The sequence below is a fragment of the Fukomys damarensis genome, unplaced genomic scaffold (genome assembly GCF_012274545.1).
Source record: "Fukomys damarensis isolate Sample0158 unplaced genomic scaffold, DMR_v1.0_HiC HiC_scaffold_17, whole genome shotgun sequence".
Classification (NCBI taxonomy): domain Eukaryota; kingdom Metazoa; phylum Chordata; class Mammalia; order Rodentia; family Bathyergidae; genus Fukomys; species Fukomys damarensis.
Window position 1 is genome coordinate 80,711,406 of NW_022900929.1, and position 20,076 is coordinate 80,731,481.

The following is a 20,076-nucleotide window of genomic DNA, read 5'->3' on the forward strand; positions in this document are numbered from 1 at the left end:
ACCGAAGAGGCCACTGTCCCTAGCATGGACGCTGACCAGGGTTAGCACAGCGCCCACCACAAGGGGTGGGCATCTACCCGGGTGGAGAGAAAGGCAGGTGCTGTGAAGGCGTATGTATCCAGCGCGGATACCCGCCCTTCTCTGGGACTGACGGGGATGTCAGCTGCCTGCCAGCTGCAATCTGTGGTCCTCGGTCACCTAACAGAGGAGAGGCAGGCTTGGCTGGAGAGGAAGCACGGCGAGAGCAACGAGACAGAGGCTGCCAAGCCACTCAGAGCATCAGCCGATGCTGGAACGGGTCAGGCTCCCCCGCTTCTCCCAGCTTAGCAGCTGTGCAACCCTGAGCAAGGCACCAGGCCTCTCTGAGCCCCAGGTTTCTGGGCAGAAAAAAACAAAAGTCTTAGGCTCTGTGACCTCCAATGACCTTGAAAACAGTCCTGAGTCTTGCTAGCTGACCACCTGCCCACCTCCCAAGAGACGCTTGAAACCAAGGAAATATTCAGGCCTGTGATGAGGACAAGGGGTGGGCAGTCTGTAGTCCAAGCCGGAACTGAGAGCAATCAGCCCTGCACACCCCAACTTCACCCTGTGTGACACAGCGGCCACCTTGTCCCTGGACCTCCATCACGCGTGTTCGACCCCTTGGAGGGCTGTGCTGCCACGGGCTCTGAAAGGTCACTGTGGTCTGCAGTCAGCAGCTACCCCATGGAGCACCTGCTGCACCGTTTGTCCACTGTGGCATGACTGACACAGGGGACATAACGTGGTATCCTGGGCTCCTTGACCACCAAAGGGAGACAGAGGAATTCCAATAGACTTGAGACTAAAATCTAAAACAACACAATGAGCAGGGAAATACTGACTTCACTGTAAGGCATGTCTGCAGGAGGGTGAGCACCTCCCGTTTACGTCTTAGAGGACACTAACGGTGCAGGGGAAAATCTCTGCCTATGCAGAAGAGCAAAGCAGGGCATTTCAGGGTGGAGAGCTGCATATACTTCTAGGAAGTCTCATGATCTCAGTGCCCAGCCTCGCAGAAGCGCACAGAGTGGAATCCACTGCAGCTCTTGGCACATGGCCCACAGCAAGCTCTGCAGCTTCCTGGAAGGCCTGGCTGTGGGGGCAGCATGCCTGGCAGGAGCTGGGCACTGCAGGGGGCCCCGGGCTGGCCAAGGGCCAGGGCAGAGATGCGGTGTGAGAAGTCCAACCGGCGCCCTGAAACGGTCAGGGAACAGCACCCACTTTCCTGACACCACAAAAGCCTTGCATTTTGTATGTGCCAATAAGACAGGGCCACCGAAAAAACTGGAATAATTGGGCCACATACTCATTCCAGTGCCACAGTTCTGCACTGGGAGCTTGGGCGTGTTCTGAAGAGTCCCATGGACCCTGCCTTATGCCCTGAGGCTTAGCATCTCCCAGGGCAACTGCATAATTTCCTGATTCTGGGTTTCACTTTTTAAATATGTACCCCAATGTCTGTTTGGAGAAGAGTAATTTTAAGCTGCAAATTTTAAAACTAATTATTAATAAATGTTTAGGCTGCAGTGATATTTGCTGCCAAATAATTGTTGTTGTACAGATCTAAGAGTAATCTGCTTTGTAAAGCTTTATAAAATGTGTCACTAGTTAGTGGCATGTGCACCACTAGTGTGTATGTGTGTGTGTCATTCAATGTCAGCCCAAAGCTACTTTACTTGTTCAAAATTCTATAGGCAAGGGCCATGGCAGTGTTCTGCCTGACAGGGTGAGGCAGGATCTTCTTCACAACAGTGTGTCCAGAGCTGTTTATCAGAATGAACTCATGTTGAGACCAAAACCTGGTATGATTGTCATCGTCTGTCTTAATCACAGATACGGCACTTTGTTGAAATATCCTTGCCATCCGTGTTCAACCCTATACAACATCAACTACTAGAAATGTGTAATTACCAGCTCCACAGACAATATACAATACTGCCTGCTTTGTCAAAAGAGTCAGATGCCTTCAAAAGTCTTAAAACTCAAATTTAGATAATTTTTCCAAAAATGGTCAGTGGTGCAAATCTTTAGAAACTTCTGTACTTTCCATCCCAAAGGGAAGCTACTGATGATCTCAGTTCCATTTCCTCGTATTTTGCCAGTTCTCAGCGACAGCGACAGCATGAAGAAGGTGCCTGTGTGGGGAGGTGTCTCCCCCACCTGAGTGCAGGTTAGCAGGAAGCGTCTCTCTGTGCTCAGGAAAGCGGACCCCAAGGCCTCGGACAGGGAAAACACTTTATATGAGTAAAGTCCTGGGAAGCATAGGCTTTTGTCATATCTGGATTTGAGAAAGTTATGAAAGACTTTTTGACTACTGCTACATACTGAAGTTACAGAGGTCAGAGTTTTAGTTTATGATTATGGCTTGTGGATTGGGGAAAGCTGAGGACTGGGCAAGCAGAGGTCGGGGACAGCGAGGCGGTCTGGAGAGCTGGGAGGGAGCCGCCAGCAGTGACGAGCGCAGGGCTGCGGGGCCCTGGCCCTCTGTCTGTGGGTGCAACCAGGCATCTACGTGCTTCCTGGGAGCAGGGCACCTTCTGCATTGTGATCAGTGCCTGCAGCATAGGCAAGCCACGCACACCCTTCTCGCAGGCTCTTCTGGAGCCGGGACTCGGCTCAGCGCACTTGCTGAGGCCAGGGCCTGGGTCGGTGCGGCACCCAGGATTCCCCGCCGCCCCTCCATGCTCCTCTCCGACAGCCCAGGCCACTTGGCCTCGCGCTGCAACCTCAGCCTGGACGGCGTTGGCAAGGAGGCCGAGGGTGGCGCCTGCACAATTTGATTTGGTGTAAAAATACACGCCAAATCTGATTGCTGTTACATTAAGAGTTCTCTGACAAAATACACAGAACAAGGAATGAAGTGAATTGTGCTTTAGAAACATCTTGTAAGCCTGCTTCCCGAATACCTGACCACTAATTTTAAAAAATGGGCCAGAACCAACCTTAATCGAATATTTAATAGATGATTTAATGGTCAAGTTAAGATACATTTTAAATGTTAAATATAAAAATGATTTGTATTTGCTTACTGGAAATATTTGTAATATAAGCCAACATATGTAATAAACTAATATTTAAAGCACATTTACTGTGGAAGAATGAAATGACTATCTTCAATTTGTAAATATACTACATTCATCAAACTATATTTTTGACTAATAGTTGGCTTTTATAATACGAATATCGTAACAGCGGATTGCCATTAACAGCAGAAATAGTTTAACTCATTTTTAAAATGTGTCATATATTTTCCCTTGAAAGAGCCACTGGAAATATAAAAATGGTAATGTTCTCCTAGGGAAAGGCTCAAATTTAGCAAGAATAAAATTCTGCATCATTTTTCATAAATAATGAGCTACTCTCCTGTAAATTCACCCTCTAGAACCTGCTCAATAAATGGTGTGGTTTACAGAAGGGAATCCAGGATGACGTTCTAATCCAAAGTGATTTCTGGATAACCATAGGAGCACAGTAAAGCCCGGTGAGTCTACTATACCCTCATTTCCCCTCAATGAAACAGGCAAAGTATAACTTTACTTCATACCTGAAAAGAGAAATAAAAAGACATGCTGGCTGGGCATGGTGGTGCACACCTATAAATCCAGCAGTTGGGAGGCTGAGGCGGGAGGTTACCTTGAATTTGAGGACAGTTTGGGCTACATAGTGAGTTCACAGCCAGCCTGAACTGCATAATGAGACCTTGTCTCAAAAAACAAACAGCACCAACACAAACAAACAACAAAAAGCAATGCTGAAGCTTTTGAAAAGTAGAGTGTTAGTTGCAGCAACTAGACAAGAGAAAGAAATAACAGGAATAAGGATAGGAAAGGAAAAAGTTAAACTACCATTATTTGCGGAGGATATGATAATCTACATAGAAGACTCTGAAAACTCCATCAAAAGACTTCTAGATTTAATAACCAAATTCAGTAGTATAGCTAGATATAAAGTCAAAAACTCAAAAATCAATCACCTTCCTGTACAGAAATAACAGACTCACAGAGATTAGAGAAATAACTCCTTTCATAATAGCATGGAAAAAAATTGGGCCAGAGATTTAGCTCAGTGGTTCTGCCACCTGCCTCACAAGCATAAGGTCCCAAATTCAATCCCTGGTACCAAACAAACAGCACTGAAAAAAATGAATACATAGGAATCAGTCCAGCAAAGATCAGTCTAAAATATATTTACATTGAAAACTACAGTATTCTGAAAAAAGGAGATCAAAGCGGATCAGAAAATGGAAAGAATATTCCTTACTTGTGGGTAGGAGGAACCAACAGAGTAAAAATGGCCATATTCCCCAAACTGTTATACAGATTTAATGCAATTCCAGTAAAAATACCAATAGCAGGGCCAGGGATTTAACTCAGTGGTTCTGCTGCCTGCCTTGCAAGGAGAAGGTCCCAAGTTCAATCCCTGGTACCAAAAAAAAAAAACAAAAAAACAAAACAAAACAAAAAGAATAAAAGGAAAAATACCAATAGCATACTTCATAGAACTAGAGAAAACTTTCCTACAATTCATTTGGAACCAAAAGAGACCTAGAATAGCAAAAACAATTCTGGGCAATAAAGGTAAGGTAGAGGGCATCACAATCCCTGACTTTAAATTATACTACAGAGCTACTGTGATAAAAACAGCACAGTACTGGCAAAGAAATAGACCTGAGGACCTGTGTAATAGAATAGAAGATGCAGAAACAACTCCAAACACACTCAGCCACCTCATCATTGACAAAGGAGCCAAACACCTTCACTGGAAGAAAGACAGCCTCTTTAAATAAATGGTGCTGGAAAACCCAGCTTTCCACATGCCAAAGATTAAAACTAGACCCATATCTCTCACTGTGCACTAAACTAAAGTAAAAATGGATCAAAGAAATAAAAGTAAAGTGTTAAGTAACTATGAGAAAAGGCACATTAATCATTTAGAAATAACACCTAATCTTCTGAATATCTGAAAGTAATGTTAAAATAGACATTATGGGGCCGGGGATTTAGCTCAGCGGTTCGGTGGCCTGCCTTGCAAGTGCAAGGACCTGAGTTCAATCCCTGGTTCCAAAACCAAAAAAAATAAACAAGACATTATGGGATCCTGTTTTTTTTTTTTTTTAACTGCTTTGAGTATCTCTTAACTACTCTGGAAGGCTTTGCATATGAGATCTTTACAAAAATCCTGCTTTTCCATTGTCTTCCTCAGAATTGAACATGGACGCGTTATGGGGCTGACTCCCTGGTACTTCTGCGGAAAGACTGATTAAAATTGCGCCTCCTCGTCCCAGGTGTGTGGCGGGGTGTGCTGTTGATCATGCAGGTGGGCAGGCATGCCGCAGTGGGCCGAAGAGCTCACAGCAGGTGTGTATCTGACCCAGGCTCAGCAGGTGCACAAATCAACGGCCTGAGGGAAGCAGGTGATGTAATGACTTGGAATTAAGCAGATGGCTCATGAAGTTTATCCCCTCGTTATTCATCGGCATTAATATAAACACTTGGAAATGCACTCCAGTGTTCTATGCTTTGCTAAATCACACTCATTAAATCAAGATTTTTAAGTGTTAGAGAGAAATAATGTATCCTCTTCCAGGAAAATATCTAATGGCAAACACTTAGGAAGCCTGGTCTGAAGGTGTCAGTTAAGGATTTTTTTTAAAGATCACTAAGGTCTACTAAGTCCACAAGAAAAGGAAGCAAGGAAACCCGTAGATGGTGAATTCTAAACTTGTTAATAGATGGTAAACAATGCAAACGAATTCGAAGGAGATGAGAAATCAAACCAAATTATTAAAGTACAAAAGTTGGCGCATTTTAAGAACTTATTCAAGAAAGTTCAGGATTGAGATAAAGATCTGACTGAGGAGAGGATGAGAACCTCAGACCAGCACGAAGAAACACCGCTGCTGCCCAGCATCTCCAGTGGGGTCTGCACTCACAATCCTCAAAGCTGTCGGCAGGTCTTGGGGCTAAAAAAGCAAGGAGGCACAATCCTTCTCCTCCGTGCGATGGGAATGGGGGCCAGGAAACATGAGCATTCATCTGACTATCCCACAGTCATAAAGGCAGAAAAACTCAACAAGGAAATAGGTAAGGAATAAGTACTGCTGTACAAGGACGAGAGGACTCTTGACCAGACTTGCACAGGGGCTGTTTCTATACCTCTCGTTTCTTGCACTGGAAAGGTCCTGCTTCCCTTAAAATGGTGTTTAATGGCTCTCTTCATATTTCAAGAAAAAAGCTCTGCACCAGAACCCTTCCACCCAGGCGGCCCTGCGGGAAGGTCCCTGTCCCTACTGCCTGGCCACCCCCCTCCAATGACTCAGCTGGCAGCTGCAGAGCAGGTGTGGGTGGGGACAGAGATGCCACGCTGATGGCAGAAGCCCTGTGCGAGAGGAAGGCAGACATGGGATGGGCATTGAGTGCTCCCCGCTTACCGTGCAGACCTGACAGGCTTCTGTCAGCTGACAGGAGCTCCAGAGCAAAGCTCCTCACAGGAGGAGACAGGTGGGGTCCCGTGTGGAGGACCTGGGTCACCACCTTGCTGAGCCACTGTCCCAAGGGAAATGTGACATCTGCCCCAGTGCCGGGACAGAGCCTGAAAGTGCTCACAGTGGAAACTGCTGGCCAGCCCGTCCCAGCGAGCAGGCATCCGTCCCTGGAGAGAGAGGCTGGCAGCCATCTCTGCGTCAGCCACAGCCCATGTCCGAGCTCCATGCTGTTAGGGCTGCCCAGCCTCTCGGGCACTCTGTCTGTCTCATGCGCACCGTACCCTCCAGTGCTCCCAGCTCGTCGCCTTCGGAAGTAGATATATTCAGAGGAGGAGGAGAACGTGATGGGGTGGGTGCGTGAGCAGTGGGCAGGTAATTCCCTGTCCCCTACAGAGAAGTCAGGGGACAGAGCTTGTCCACGTCCACGTTCATGATACCGTGAATCTGCAAACGTGATTTAGTAGACTCTAAGCGCTGACAGACTACTGGACTTTAAGGACACCTGTCCACATATCTCTGTCCATTATTCGTTTCCAATCTACAGATCAGAGACACGTCACCAAAGGTTTAAACTCAAAGATGTATTGTGTTCATCCTATATGGTAAGATCATAATTTAAGATGTGAATTCTGGAAGCTTTTGGTGACCTTTTCAGACAGGGCATCATAGTACAGTAATATCCAGTCTTTACTGAGCCACCTAACAAACAGCATTTTGTCTGTGCCTACCTTGAGGCTAGGCTCTGAGGACACAAAGCTGAGTGAGCTAGTGGGGCCGGAAGCCCTGCTTCGGCCAGAGGAGACGTACTTACTGTCCGCGTGTCCCCTCCACTGGGAAGCGCCACCCCGCAGGGCGGAGCAGACCACAAGGAACAAGCGTGGCGGAGCTACAGTGCTGTGGGGCTCCTGGTCTGCTTTCCTTCCCCTGGGACGGAACCAGCGGCCCCAGGATGCCGAGATCCCCTTCCCCACCTGGTGCTTCTTGGTGGGTTGGTCTTGGGGAACAGCAGAACTGAGGCACCTGCGGGTTTCCGGTGGGCATCTCCCGTGTGGACACAGCACTTCTGGGACAAGCACCAGAATTGCCAGAGGGCCTACTGTGCTCGGAAAAGGCCCTGACCCTGAGCAACTGTCCTGCTTTTCCATGCAGTTCTCAAATATGACCCCGGGCACTCACAGAAGGGAAAGGAACACACAGTTACAATTTCCCAAGGCTAGAACCTGTTTTTCATACGTGGAGTGACAGAAAGATAGGGTGTTACAGTAAAAGACACACTGCCATTAACTGCTCTCAGAAACACACCCCTACCCACTTCAGACACACACATCTATCGTCCTCTCCACTTTCTGCAGCAGCTCTGGAGCCCGCTCTCCTGAGGGTCTTTAGTAGCGCTGTTGTGGCTGCCTTGTTGTCCTGAATCCATGCAAAATGTTTCCCTTTCATGGTCATTTTGACTTTGGGGGAGAGCCGGGAGTCACGCGGTGCCAGAGCTGGTGACTAAGGGGGATGAGGATGCAGCGCCATGTTTTTAGGAACTGCCTTTTTATTGGATGATGCTCGACAGCAGCACTCAGTCTTTTTAAGACCCTCAGGACAGAGGACTTCCAGATCTGGTTCAGAAAGCGGCCAGAATCATGGGATAAGTGTCCTTGAGGTGAAGAGGATTTTGAGGGAAATTCTTGGCAATGCGTCTTATTCTATAATAAATTTTTCATTCACAGTGTATTTTGATCGACCCATGTATAAACACAGGAAACTCTGGGTTCTTTCCTAACCTGTATTTTGGGGGACATCACCGGCCTGCACGTTCAGCAATGGCCCGTTTTGTCGCTGACAGCCAGAATGTCATCAGGAAAATGCAGCTGGATGCTGACACCCCTGGCAGTGCTTGCCGGTCACTGGTGCCAGCCTGACCCTGAGTATCTGGTAGCATTTTGGTATGTTCATTAATCCCACCCAGTCTTTTACACATAACATTTTACCTCAATTATTTACTGCTTATTTTTTCCTTTAAAGGGCGTATGAACAATTATGCAGATATGCTATATCACTTATGAACTTCATGTAGGATTTCATGGAGGATATTACAAAATATTGGCCAGGACTGAGAACTACTGTAATTACACCTTCTACAGTTTCAAGACCAACTTCCCTCTGAGGAGAAGAAACCCAAGAGGCTGGAAGAGCACCCACAGAGACCCAATCCTGTGTGTGTCCGGCCACCAAGGAGCACTGTCACCTTATCCCCAGGGCGGCAGGCGGCCTGGCCGAGCCCAGGGCCCCACGTGGATGGAAACAAGGGCCCGGAGCAGCGGAGACAGGCCAAAGGAAGAAGAAATGATTGGACTCGTTGCCTTCATCTCTGGCGGCTTCTTCTGGGGCTCTGCCTCGTTCTCTGCCTTCCAGCACCAGTCGGCATCGTCTTTCCGGTGGGTCTCTAAGGCGACACACTGCTCTGGAACTGAGCAGGTGATGGAAGGAATGGCCCTGGACCACCCTCCGCCCCTGTTAAGGGCTGCTTCCATTCTCCCCCAGACACTGGCCTGCAGCAGGTACGAGCATCCATCCTGTGCGCCAGGGACAGGAGTTCTCTGGTACAGGTGGGGCTGTCCCGGGCACTCAGCAGTCGGTCATCCGCTTGCTCGGCCTACGAAGCTCTGGAGAGCCCATCACAGGCCACGCCATGCGTCTGCTGTCAGGGGCTCATGGTGAAGCCCTCGAGGCGCTCTGAGCAGACGAGGTGTTCTTTCCCGAGAAAGGCAGAAGACGCCCAGAGAGCCAAGTGGTCCCTACTTCAGAAGGATGTAGGAGGACTGCAGAGAGTGATGTCACTGGGCACCCCAGTGCCTAACTGAGCCTCAGATGGAGTACCGGCTTAATAAGAGGTGCTCTGAAGTTACACAATAGTTCCCAGGCTGAACCTGGGGCTCACAACTGTAGAGATATGACCGAAGCTAAGGCCCCCACCACCCATCTGAGACCATCGACCTTCTGATGGGAACCGGATGTAAAGGGTGCTTTCCCTAGAGCCATTGCTGCAGCCATTACCACGTGCAAAGGGCCTTAGGCATCCAACCTTCTGCCCGCTGGGCCGACTGAGGGGAGAGGAATCCTCCCGACCACATTCATAGTTAATGTACACAAGGGACAGAGGCCTTAACTTATTAAATAGCACAACAAGCCTAAGTGATAATATGGTAGGAAGATGCACCTGTCCGCTGGTGACCGACATAACCATGTCTCCGCAGCACACACATATGTAGGTGAGACACTGCACTGGGTAACAGCCACTCCTTACAGCCGAGCAGTGCACAGGTGTGTAACACCTGACCCTGCGATTCCCACTGCACTGTGTGTGGTGTTGCAGTTGCATCATGGAAATGTCGTTGAGCACCACATAATTGTGCTAACGCTTGCTCTTGTGGCGTGGTGCACGCAGCTGTCCAGGGCCACACGCAGCTGGGTGAGAACTGGACACACTCCTGTCTGCGATCTGCAGAACTGCAGCTCACTTGACACCCCCACTCCTCTACGGGAATTCAGCCTCACTCACCCCAAAACTGCTCCTAGCAGGAGGGACCGGATCCAGAGTGGTGGAGGGACGGCATCTGACGGAAGAGCTAAGGTCACACCGGTAAGAGGGTGCCGTTAGCAGCCTAACAGCCACTGCAGACAAGAGATCAGGGACAGGGCAGGTGTCTACAGGGTGCAGAGAAGCTACAGCATGGGACAGGAACCCAGGCCCGGAGAGCACAGGGTCTGAACGCCTGGGAGAATGCACTGGACAGGAAAGGGGATGCCCTCATGAGTCCACGTTTAACTTCTCAGGAGTCTGCTGTGCATGTGTCACCTGATCCTAGCAGGACAGCCGGGAAACACACACCCAGGCATGTGCAGGAGCCTGTGTGGGGCTGAAGAACAGCTGGTCTTCCTGTCTCCTCTCCTAATTAGGAATGGGCTGAATCCTCCATACAGACCACCCCACCGACCACCATTCATCCACTCACCCGATAAATGCTCATTACTGGCTGCGGGGAGGCCGTCGGCGGTGCCCGGAGAGCAGGTGAGTGGGCCTGGCCCTGTCCTTGAAGGGCGGCTGTCGGGGGCTGGGCGCAGCGTGGGGGAACAATCGCGCAAAGCACATCGATCTTAGCGACAGGATCTGGATCACTTTTCCTTTGTCAATAAATTTAAATGGGTCTGCAGACAATAATCAGCACCAGGGAGCCTGCGTCACCGTTACCAAGGAGACGTCCAACTCGATTCCTCGACACCGTGGTCTCTGGGCAGTCGAGCCAGGACGCCCGACTCCTAGCAGAAGAGACAATGAAACTGCAGTTCCTCACGTGCCAGGAGCAGACTCATCCGTCTCGCTCTCCCTGAGAAATGAAACGGCTTTTGGAAAAAGAACAGGAAACTCTATCCGTCTTTCTGCAGCAATGCAGTCTGTGAGATGGTACAGAGAGGGCCAAGCGGCGGGGCTGGGATACAGATGGGTGAAGGGAGATGATGCAACCGCCCCGCCAACGTTATAAAGAGCTGGAAATAAGGCGGGCTATGTATCAAACCCAACTGACGGCAGGGCTTCGGAAGCAAAGTTTTTCTTTGTTTGCTTATCACATAGAAACGAATCTCCATGTAACACAGGGATACCTTGGTGTTTTCAAACTGACCGATACAAAGGGAGTTTCCAGTTTCTTCCCACCCTCTCCTCCTCCCACACCTCAGTGCTTATCCCCGGCACTGATAGGTGCATGCTAAATACTTTACATCCATAGCATTTACCAGCTGGCATTTCTAGTTCCCAGGAACAAAACTCTACAGCATTTTTAACCACTAAAATGTATATAAATACGAATTTATATTCCCAATAACAGACTCCAGCAGCGAGCCCATCCTCAGGGAGACCACAGAGCTACACTTGCGTGCTGCAGACCCTGGGCATCCGACACCTGTGGCGGGTTTCTCCCAGGGAACCTTTTAGCACTGTCTCACCAAGTATCTGAGGCTTGCCGCCTCCCAGCCTCCAGCCCACAGCACAGGCCTCCGACTGAGGAGAGGGAGCGAGAGCTGCGGGGCTCTGGGGGCAACCCCGACTCGGAGGCCGGGCTGCCTTCGCCGACTCCTGGCCGTCGCTACCTGGGCTGCGTTACCGCCTCGGAGAACTGTGCCTCCTTTCTTTTGGAGTGGGCAGGAGAGCGTGCAGTTCACGTTTCGTCTTTCCTCCTAATGTGTGCTAACTGTGCACACTGATGGGACTCACTGTGTCTCTGTGCACGGGCACAGTGCTCGCTGCTCACACCCAGCCACGCTCCTTCCTTCCCCTCCGGGCCTCCACCCGGCACCCTTTCCGGACCCTCGTAATCACAATGCTGGTCCATATTCTAACTTCAGATTGATTTCTTTTCTCTTAGTTCTCACATATAAGAGAGAAAATGTACATGTCCTGGGTCTAGCTTCTTTCACTCAATAAGATGTCCTCCAGTCCCACCCACCTGCATCAAATGACAGGATTTTATTCCTTACAGGTGACTAATGCTCAGTCGCACATGCTGTTTCCCTTTACGTTTTCACCAACTGCTGGGCACTGAGGCCAATGTTGCATTCTGGGGACTGAATGGCTCTGCAATGAACGTTCTATAGTGATGGCGAACCTTTTAGAGCTTCCAATGCTAAGGAACGGCCAGCTGTGGCACGCGTGCCACAGGTTCACCACCACTGACATAAGGTATGCAGCTGTTGGCTGGCTGTGCTGATTTCATTTCTTGTGATTCACGCCTAGTGGGGTAACTGTCACGTGACAGTTCCAATTTCAGTTTTGGAAGAAACTTCCATCCTGTTTTCTGTGGTAGCTCTACATATAATTATTGGCCACTTAATCTTTTGAGCGGTGTCTACTATCATGTGCCCATTTTTCATTGGATTATGTGGGTTAAGTTTTTGAAATTCTTTACATATTTTGGATATTAACCCCATGCCAGATGAAAACCTGGCAAATATTTTCTGCCACTCCAAGGTTATCTTTTCACTCGTATGCTTGTTTACTTTGCTGTGTAGAATCTTTTTTTTTTTTTTTGGTACTGGAGATTGAACTCAGGACCTTGTGCTTGCAAGGCAGGTGGCAGAACCACTGAGCTAAATCCCCAGCCCTAGAAATATATTTTTTTCCATGTAATTCCATTTATCAACTTCCGCTTTTGCTTCCTGTGCCTTTGGGATCCTATCTAGAAATTCACTGCCTGTACTGATGTTCTGAAAATTTTTCCCGCTGTTTTGCTCTAGAGGTGTCGAACTCAGGACCTTGTGCTTGCAAGGCAGGTGGCAGAACCACTGAGCTAAATCCCCAGCCCTAGAAATATATTTTTTTCCATGTAATTCCATTTATCAACTTCCGCTTTTGCTTCCTGTGCCTTTGGGATCCTATCTAGAAATTCACTGCCTGTACTGATGTTCTGAAAATTTTTCCCGCTGTTTTGCTCTAGAGGTGTCAGAATTTTAGAACTTCCATTAGGATCTTCAATCCATGGTGAATTGACTTTGTGCAGAATGGAGGCAGGGTGGAGCCTCAGTCTTTGGCATGTTGACACTGGTTTGCCAGCACTACTTGTTGAAGACACGGCCCGTTCTTCTGTGTATGTTTCAGCATCTGTGACAGGCATCAGCTACGTACATTTACCACTGACTTCTTGATTCTGTCCCATGGGCTTCATGTCTGCTTTTATGCCAGGCCCGTTCTGCTCTGGTTACTGGAATTCTGAACTATGACCTGCAATCGAGTGTTGTGATGCTTCCTGCTTTGCTTTTTGCTCAGGACTGCTTTCCCTGTCTGGGGCCTTTTGGCTTCCAGATGAATAATAGGATGGTTTCTTTTTTGGTTCTTTGAGAATGTCATTGGTATTTTGATGGGTCTTACACTGAATCTGGAGATACCTTGGGTATTATGGACGTATTAACAATATTAATTCTCCAATAATTGAACACGGGAGGTCATTCCATCTTTTAGTGTCTTCTTTAATTTCTTTCATAATTTGTATTGTAGAAGTCTTTCACTTCCTTAGTTACATTTACTCCTAGGTTTTGTATTTGTTTTTTGTAACTATTACTTTCCCAATTTCTTTCTCAGGAATTTCGCTATGTGAATAGAAAAGCTACTGATATGTATATGTTGATTTTGCACTCTGCTGCTTTACTGATTGCATTTACTAGTTCTGATAATCTTTTTGGGGGACGTCTTTCCATCTTCCTATGTATGGAACCATATTATCTCCATATAGGTCATGTGACTTTCTCCCTTATTTGTATACTTTTTCTTTTTCTCATCTAACTACTCTGACAAAAACATTAAGTACTACATTGAAGAAGAGTAGTGGGAGTGGACACATTTGCCTTATTCCTGATCTCACTATGATACTGGCTATGAGTTTGTCATACACAGCATTTTTTATGTCATGGTATGATCTTTTTATGTCTAATTTGTTCATGGATTTTATCACAAAGAGACATTAATTTTTATCAAATGTTTTTTCTGCATCTTTAAGATGATGATGATTCTTACCCTTCATTCTCCTGAAGTGATATGCGACTTTTTTGATTTGCATATGCTGAACCATCGATACTTCTCTGGGATGAAACCAACTTGATGAGGGTTATGGCCTTTGTAAAATGTGGTGAGTTTGATTTGCTAGCGTTTTGTTAAGAATTTTTGCATCTACGCTTATCTGGAACACTGGTCTGTAGTTTTCGCTCTTGGCTGTGTCCTTGCCAGGCTTCAGTAATGGCCATGTTTGCTCTGCACTGTGTTTGGAAGGACTCCTTCCTTTCCCGTTTCTGTGGGACTGAGTGGGAAGCACTGGTGTTTGCTCTTCTTTTTTAAGTTTGGTGCAATTCAGCAGTGAGGCCATCTGGTCCTGGGCTTTTCTTTGTTGGAGAATCTTTTTACTGACTCAATCTTGTCACTTGTTACTGATCTCTTCAGGTTTTGTTTTGTTTTGTTTTGTTTTGTTTTTATCCTTTTGGCTCAATTTTGGTAGGTCATATGGGTCCAGAAATATGTTTGTTTCTTCTAGGGTTTTCAACTTATTAGCATATAATTGTGTAAAAGAATCCCTAGTGATACCTTGCATTTCTGCGGTATCAGCTATAATGTCTCCTTTTCCATTTCCAATAACATATCTACCTAAAGATTTGTCAATTTTGTTTATCTTTTCAAAGAACCAACTCTGTCTCCAGCCCTATCAGGAGACAGGGGTTTCCTCAGCTGTTTCTGACGTTGGCTGTGTAACCTACAAAGGTCTCTGGCACTGGCACATGTGCCAGTAGAGTACAGACTGAAGGAGGTGACCTCTGATTAGACAGTGGTGTGAATCAAGGTACCTTACACGAGGAGGTGAGGATAAGAACGGCACTCACACTCACTCTGGAGGCCTGACAGTGGGTGCATGAGCATGGGTTTACTATAACCAAGAACAGTAAAGAACACCCTTCCTTGAGGCTCTGCACACCACAAGGGCTTCCTTTCTTCTGCAGCTTACTGGGCAGAGGAAGCAGCTCCAGCCAGTCCTGCAGGCCAGGGCCACTGAAACACTTCTGCAGAACACATGCTCAGTTTCTGCTTTACAAAAAGTACATGCTACTATTCATATAAAAAGCACATTTTTTACTTTATTTTCTAGCTAAGTCTTTTAATATGATGCATGCAATACAGAATATATTTGCAATATCCATTACTTTATGCATTCTTTTCACAACCACAGTTTAAGGTGGAATTTAAATTCAGCTAATGATTCCGAGGTGACAGTTTTATCTACAAAGCCCCCACTTCTATCTCAACCGATTTATTTAATGGGACAAGTTAGACTACTTGTTCAAACTGATCCAAATAACATTCCAAAAAAAGGAAAATAACTTTCAAATGTGTTTTAATAATGGAGGCCACTGATTTTTTAAAGCAATAAATCTTGACCTTAAGTGTGAGTATTAATTGTACAATTTCTTATTAAATAGATTTTGGGAAGAAAGCAATGTAATCCCTGTAAAAATGTAAACTCAGATAAAACCTACCACTCATATAAAATACCAGTACACAAATATTAAGACCTCAAAGAAAGTGATGCCATGAGATGTCACAAGTGAAAGTGCTGAAGAAATAAGACTTGAGATTACAGAGTTACACTCACATTGTACTGCAACTCTGACTTCATTTGATTTCCAGCGTGTCACCTACAAACAGTTCTAGAAACCCTGTGATTTTCTCTATTTCAAGGCTGGAGATGGCAAAGATTGAATGTTCTGCATTTTCTCTAGTAATAGAAAGTATGATTTATGAGAGAGGAATAAAAAATCTAAGAAAACCACTCAATAAATTATTCAATTTTTAGATCAATCTGATTTAGAGCAAATTTCCTTCATGCTGCCAGGATGGAGAACACAGCTTCCTGGAGAAAAGGATAATGCGAGGGGAGCATCTGGGCCACTTCCCTGCTGCTCAGGTCTGTGGCTACCGCAGATCTCACCCCCAGGCCCAGTCTGTTCATGTAATCATGGGTAACGGGCAGCATCTTTCAAGAAGCAGGGTATCTACCATGGGTGCACCCAAAATAGCTAACATACTCGAATTCTGAAACTGCGTTTTAACTCTAGCTCTTAAGGTGCATGAGGATATATATTCAGGAGAGCCAGTGCAAAGCTGACCGTGCTAATCTCTGGGCAAACCGAGGGGCACCGGTGGATGCACTGTTTTCCCAACACTGCTCTGGACAACTACAAACCCATGAAGCTGCCTGCCGAGGGCCAACTGTGGGAGCAGAGTCTCAGGTTTCAGGTGGATTAGGTGAGAATTACAGGAATTACAGGATGGCATTTGCAAGGACTTCACACACTGTGAGAACGTATCAAGAGCACACAACTGCTATTACTATTTTCCCTTCTGATAACTGCCATATTATCATAATGCCCAAAAGCCATACACACTCAGCTCTAGCACAGAGTTTCATGCACAGCAAAGCTATCTTCTACTTTCTGCCTGATTCACAAATGAGATGCGCTACCAGCCAGGATGGGGCACACCTGTATCCCAACACTCCCGGAAGACAAGGTGGGAGGATTCCAAGTTCCAGCTCTGCCTGGGCAATTGAGTGACTTAGTGAGACCCTGCTCAAAATAAAAAATAAAAAAGGCTGGAGCTGTAGTTCAGTGTGAAGGGCCTGAGTTCAATCCCCAGTGGCACCAATAAACCAAGAAAAAAGAAATAAATGAAACTAGGGAAAAAGCAGGGGGAGGAGAGTGCCCACAGAAGACGAGCAAGCCAAAGGTGTAATACAATGAGACAGAGCGCACCTTCACCCCAGAGCGCCATGTGCAGTGACACTGAGCCAAGTAAATCTGCCGGTGAGATCCGAGGGTTATCACACCAGCTAGGAGTCCCTGCATCACCTCCTTAAACTCTGGACTTTTCAAATTTAAAAAATAAACAGCGTTTTGTTTTTGTTTCTAAAATATTATCATGTAATGTACTTCATAGCAATAAAATGAAAGTCTAAAATTTGTCCTGTAACTTGCCAAGTTCTGAATATTTTATATATAAAATAAATACTTCCCAAAGAGAGAAACAGTAATACTCATTTAATAGTATTGCTTGCACAAGTCCCTCTTCAAAGCCTGCTGTGTCCCATTTAATTGCAATACTTTCCTGGAAATAGTAATTCTTTAGGAAATACATGTTCAGTATTTTGTAGATATACTTTGGTTTTTTTTTTAAATAAAGTATTTTAAATTTCACTCACCAATGTAGTAAGGAGTTTTGATACTTTAGTGTTCCAATTCCTATCACAAATTAACCAGAATCTACATTAAACACAGACAAAGAAAGGCTTCTTCCTGCTAGATCACAGGCAGATGAAACCATGTGGAAAAGCCCAATATCTCTAATCAGGGTCAGACTTGATCCTCAGAAGCAACTTCCATGCCAGGAGAGGGGTCGGCCCGGTGTGACATCATGGGAGTCACATGCCAGCAGGGTGGGCCACGGGCTTCACAGACAGTCCAAGCTCATTCCTGCACACCAACCCACCCACCGAGTACTTGACACAACCCCAAGCTCTGCCCACTAGCTAGTGAATCTGCCTTCATCTGTGACTTTCCCGAGTTGAGAAGTGCTCCACTTCCATGCATCTTTGGCCTTTCCTGAAAAATACCTTCTTCTCATCCCCCACTATAGAGCACCCTCCTGTCAGGAGTCTTATAAAAGCATGAGCTGCACATGGCAGCGCACACCTGTAATCCAAGCACTTCTGAGGCTGAGGCAGGAGGATCATCATGATTTCAAGGCCAGCCTGGACTACACATGAGTTGAATGCCTGTCTGAACTACACAGCAAGACCCCGTCTCCAAAGACCAAAACAAACAAATAAAACAAAACAAAATAATTATAACACATTTCCAGGAATGATACCTGTTCTAGGATCTGACATTTTAAATACCGCAACATTTCTCATAGTCCCAAATAAAGGTAAAATCTCTTTTGAGATCTAAAAGGAGGACATGTATGTAATATATACATTTGCAACACTTTTTCTGAAAAAGCATTCATTTGATGGTACTATGAATTGATGCATTCACCAAAAGCTTATTAAGCTGAAAATTAGGTTTGTGATCAAATTTTGATATTTCAATTTCCTTTTTAAGTCATGGATATTAAGCTGTAAGATAATACTTTACAACATAAATTTAGATTCACTTGATAGTCATAAATGATATGTATTCTCATTATGAATTTATGATAATAAAGTTAATTACCAGGTCAAATGACCCAGCTATGAAACCAGTCCTACTTCATGTATGATATTTCTTACCTACAGAGAAGGAAACTAGCAGATGGCCATTACCAACAAATATGGGATGCATACTTATCTGTGTATCCTTGTAATCCGTATCCTTCCAGGCTAGTACTATTAATCCTGCCTTCAATTCTAATCACTTAACTTCAAAACACTGTTACAAGTAATATAAACTTTGGCTCTAGAAAATATTTATGATTATAATAGACTCTAAGCTCTTAAAATCCTGCGATTACAAGAAGGAATATCCCCAGTGGCCTGAGGAGGTCAGAGATGGCCCTTGGCATGTCTCTTGAAGAGTGACATCTCAGCAAGAGCTAAGCAGAGCCGGGTTCCATGGACGAACGGACCGTAAAGCGTACTCACAGCACTGCTGCCAAGCGCTCCAGACGGGCTGTAGCTCCAGGTCCACCTCAGGCCGGTCCACCTCAGGCGGGGCTGGCACCCTGTCCCTGCTGTCTGTCTGCCCCAGGGACACAGGACAACTGTCCGCTGGGGTCTTCCTCAGACTCTTCATGTGCTGCTCAACCTCGGCCAACAGGACAGCTTGTATCGCTTCAGTTACCTGCAAATATTTTGTGATTAAGTTACAGTGTTTTTCATGGAATTATAAATGTTTAGGACACTTGTAAAAAACCCAAAGCTCAGAATCTGGGTTTGAACTGGTTTTCTAGAAATAACATTTTTCTCCTCTGCTTGACACAACACCTAAAACAGCTACGTTGGCAATCAAACTGTTCTTTTGCAAATGTGATGTTCTGAAAGAGATCCTTGAGATTCTCAAGCCCTCTAAGGATGCTGTAATCACTATCACATAAGGGTAGGAAGTGCTCTGCCAATGTCTCTTCTCGCATCGGCATTTCAGAGGGTCACTGAATCAAAGCCCTTACAGGTCCATTAGTCCACACACGCCCGAACTACATAAAAATGTAGTTCAAAGTTAGGTGACCTACAGAAGACCTTTGGATTCTGTAGAGTCCTTTGTCTTACGGAATTTTTCGCACCTGAGAAATTCTTCAGGTACTGGGGGAAGGAAAATCTCAGCATTAAAACTAAACCCTTTGGAGGTGACTACTGACCTGCTGGTACGTCATGGTGTTCTAGGGTTCACTGGACTGTGACACAGAATGTCTCATAGCCATTCATTCATTCATTCATTGAACAGTAATTGGCTGGCTACGGTGAGCCCTGCCTTGTGAGGGGTCAGTGAGACCAGGTAGGGCCTGCCCTCGGCAAGGTGACACAACCAGGAGACAGCGAGTGAGCAAGCAGTCACAACATGGAAAACAGATCCAGTAACGGGACCGTGGCTGAGGCTTGGGGTGGCTGAGTGGGCAGTGCAGACCTCAGCAAGGTGGACTGAGGGCAAAGACCTGGGCAGAAAACACAGGGAAGAAAACTCAAGCCTGAGAGTACAGCGAGATCCTGGGAAAATCAGCCAGCTCTGTTTGTTCTGGAAACACCAAGAAAGCCAGGAGGCCACAGCAGGGTAACATGGGGTGAAGGAATGACGAGAAAGGAGGCTGTAGCATGGCTGATCCCACAGAAACTCGTGGGCCATGCCGACAGTTCCCCTCTGTCATCCCCACTGCAGGTGTCTGGTCTTAGGGGATCAACTTAACTTTCTTTGTTTCACTACACCGAAGAAAAGCCACCTGTAATTGGAGTTACTGTCACTGTTATCTTACAGATTTGATATTCATCAAGCTCATGAAGCAGAATAAAATTCCCCCCAAA

At 46.2% G+C, this 20,076-nt stretch overlaps 1 protein-coding gene across 6 annotated transcripts in view; it reads right to left on the reverse strand.

The window, feature by feature from the left end:
- Wdr72 (WD repeat domain 72) overlaps window positions 1–20,076 on the reverse strand; it is a 154,198-nt gene that overhangs the window by 50,385 nt on the left and 83,737 nt on the right. For all 6 annotated transcript variants that reach the window (XM_010609056.3, XM_010609057.2, XM_010609055.2 and 3 more), the window contains one exon: window positions 18,706–18,904. In XM_010609056.3, coding sequence (XP_010607358.1) covers window positions 18,706–18,904 — 199 coding nt within the window. The remainder of the gene's footprint in view (window positions 1–18,705; window positions 18,905–20,076) is intronic.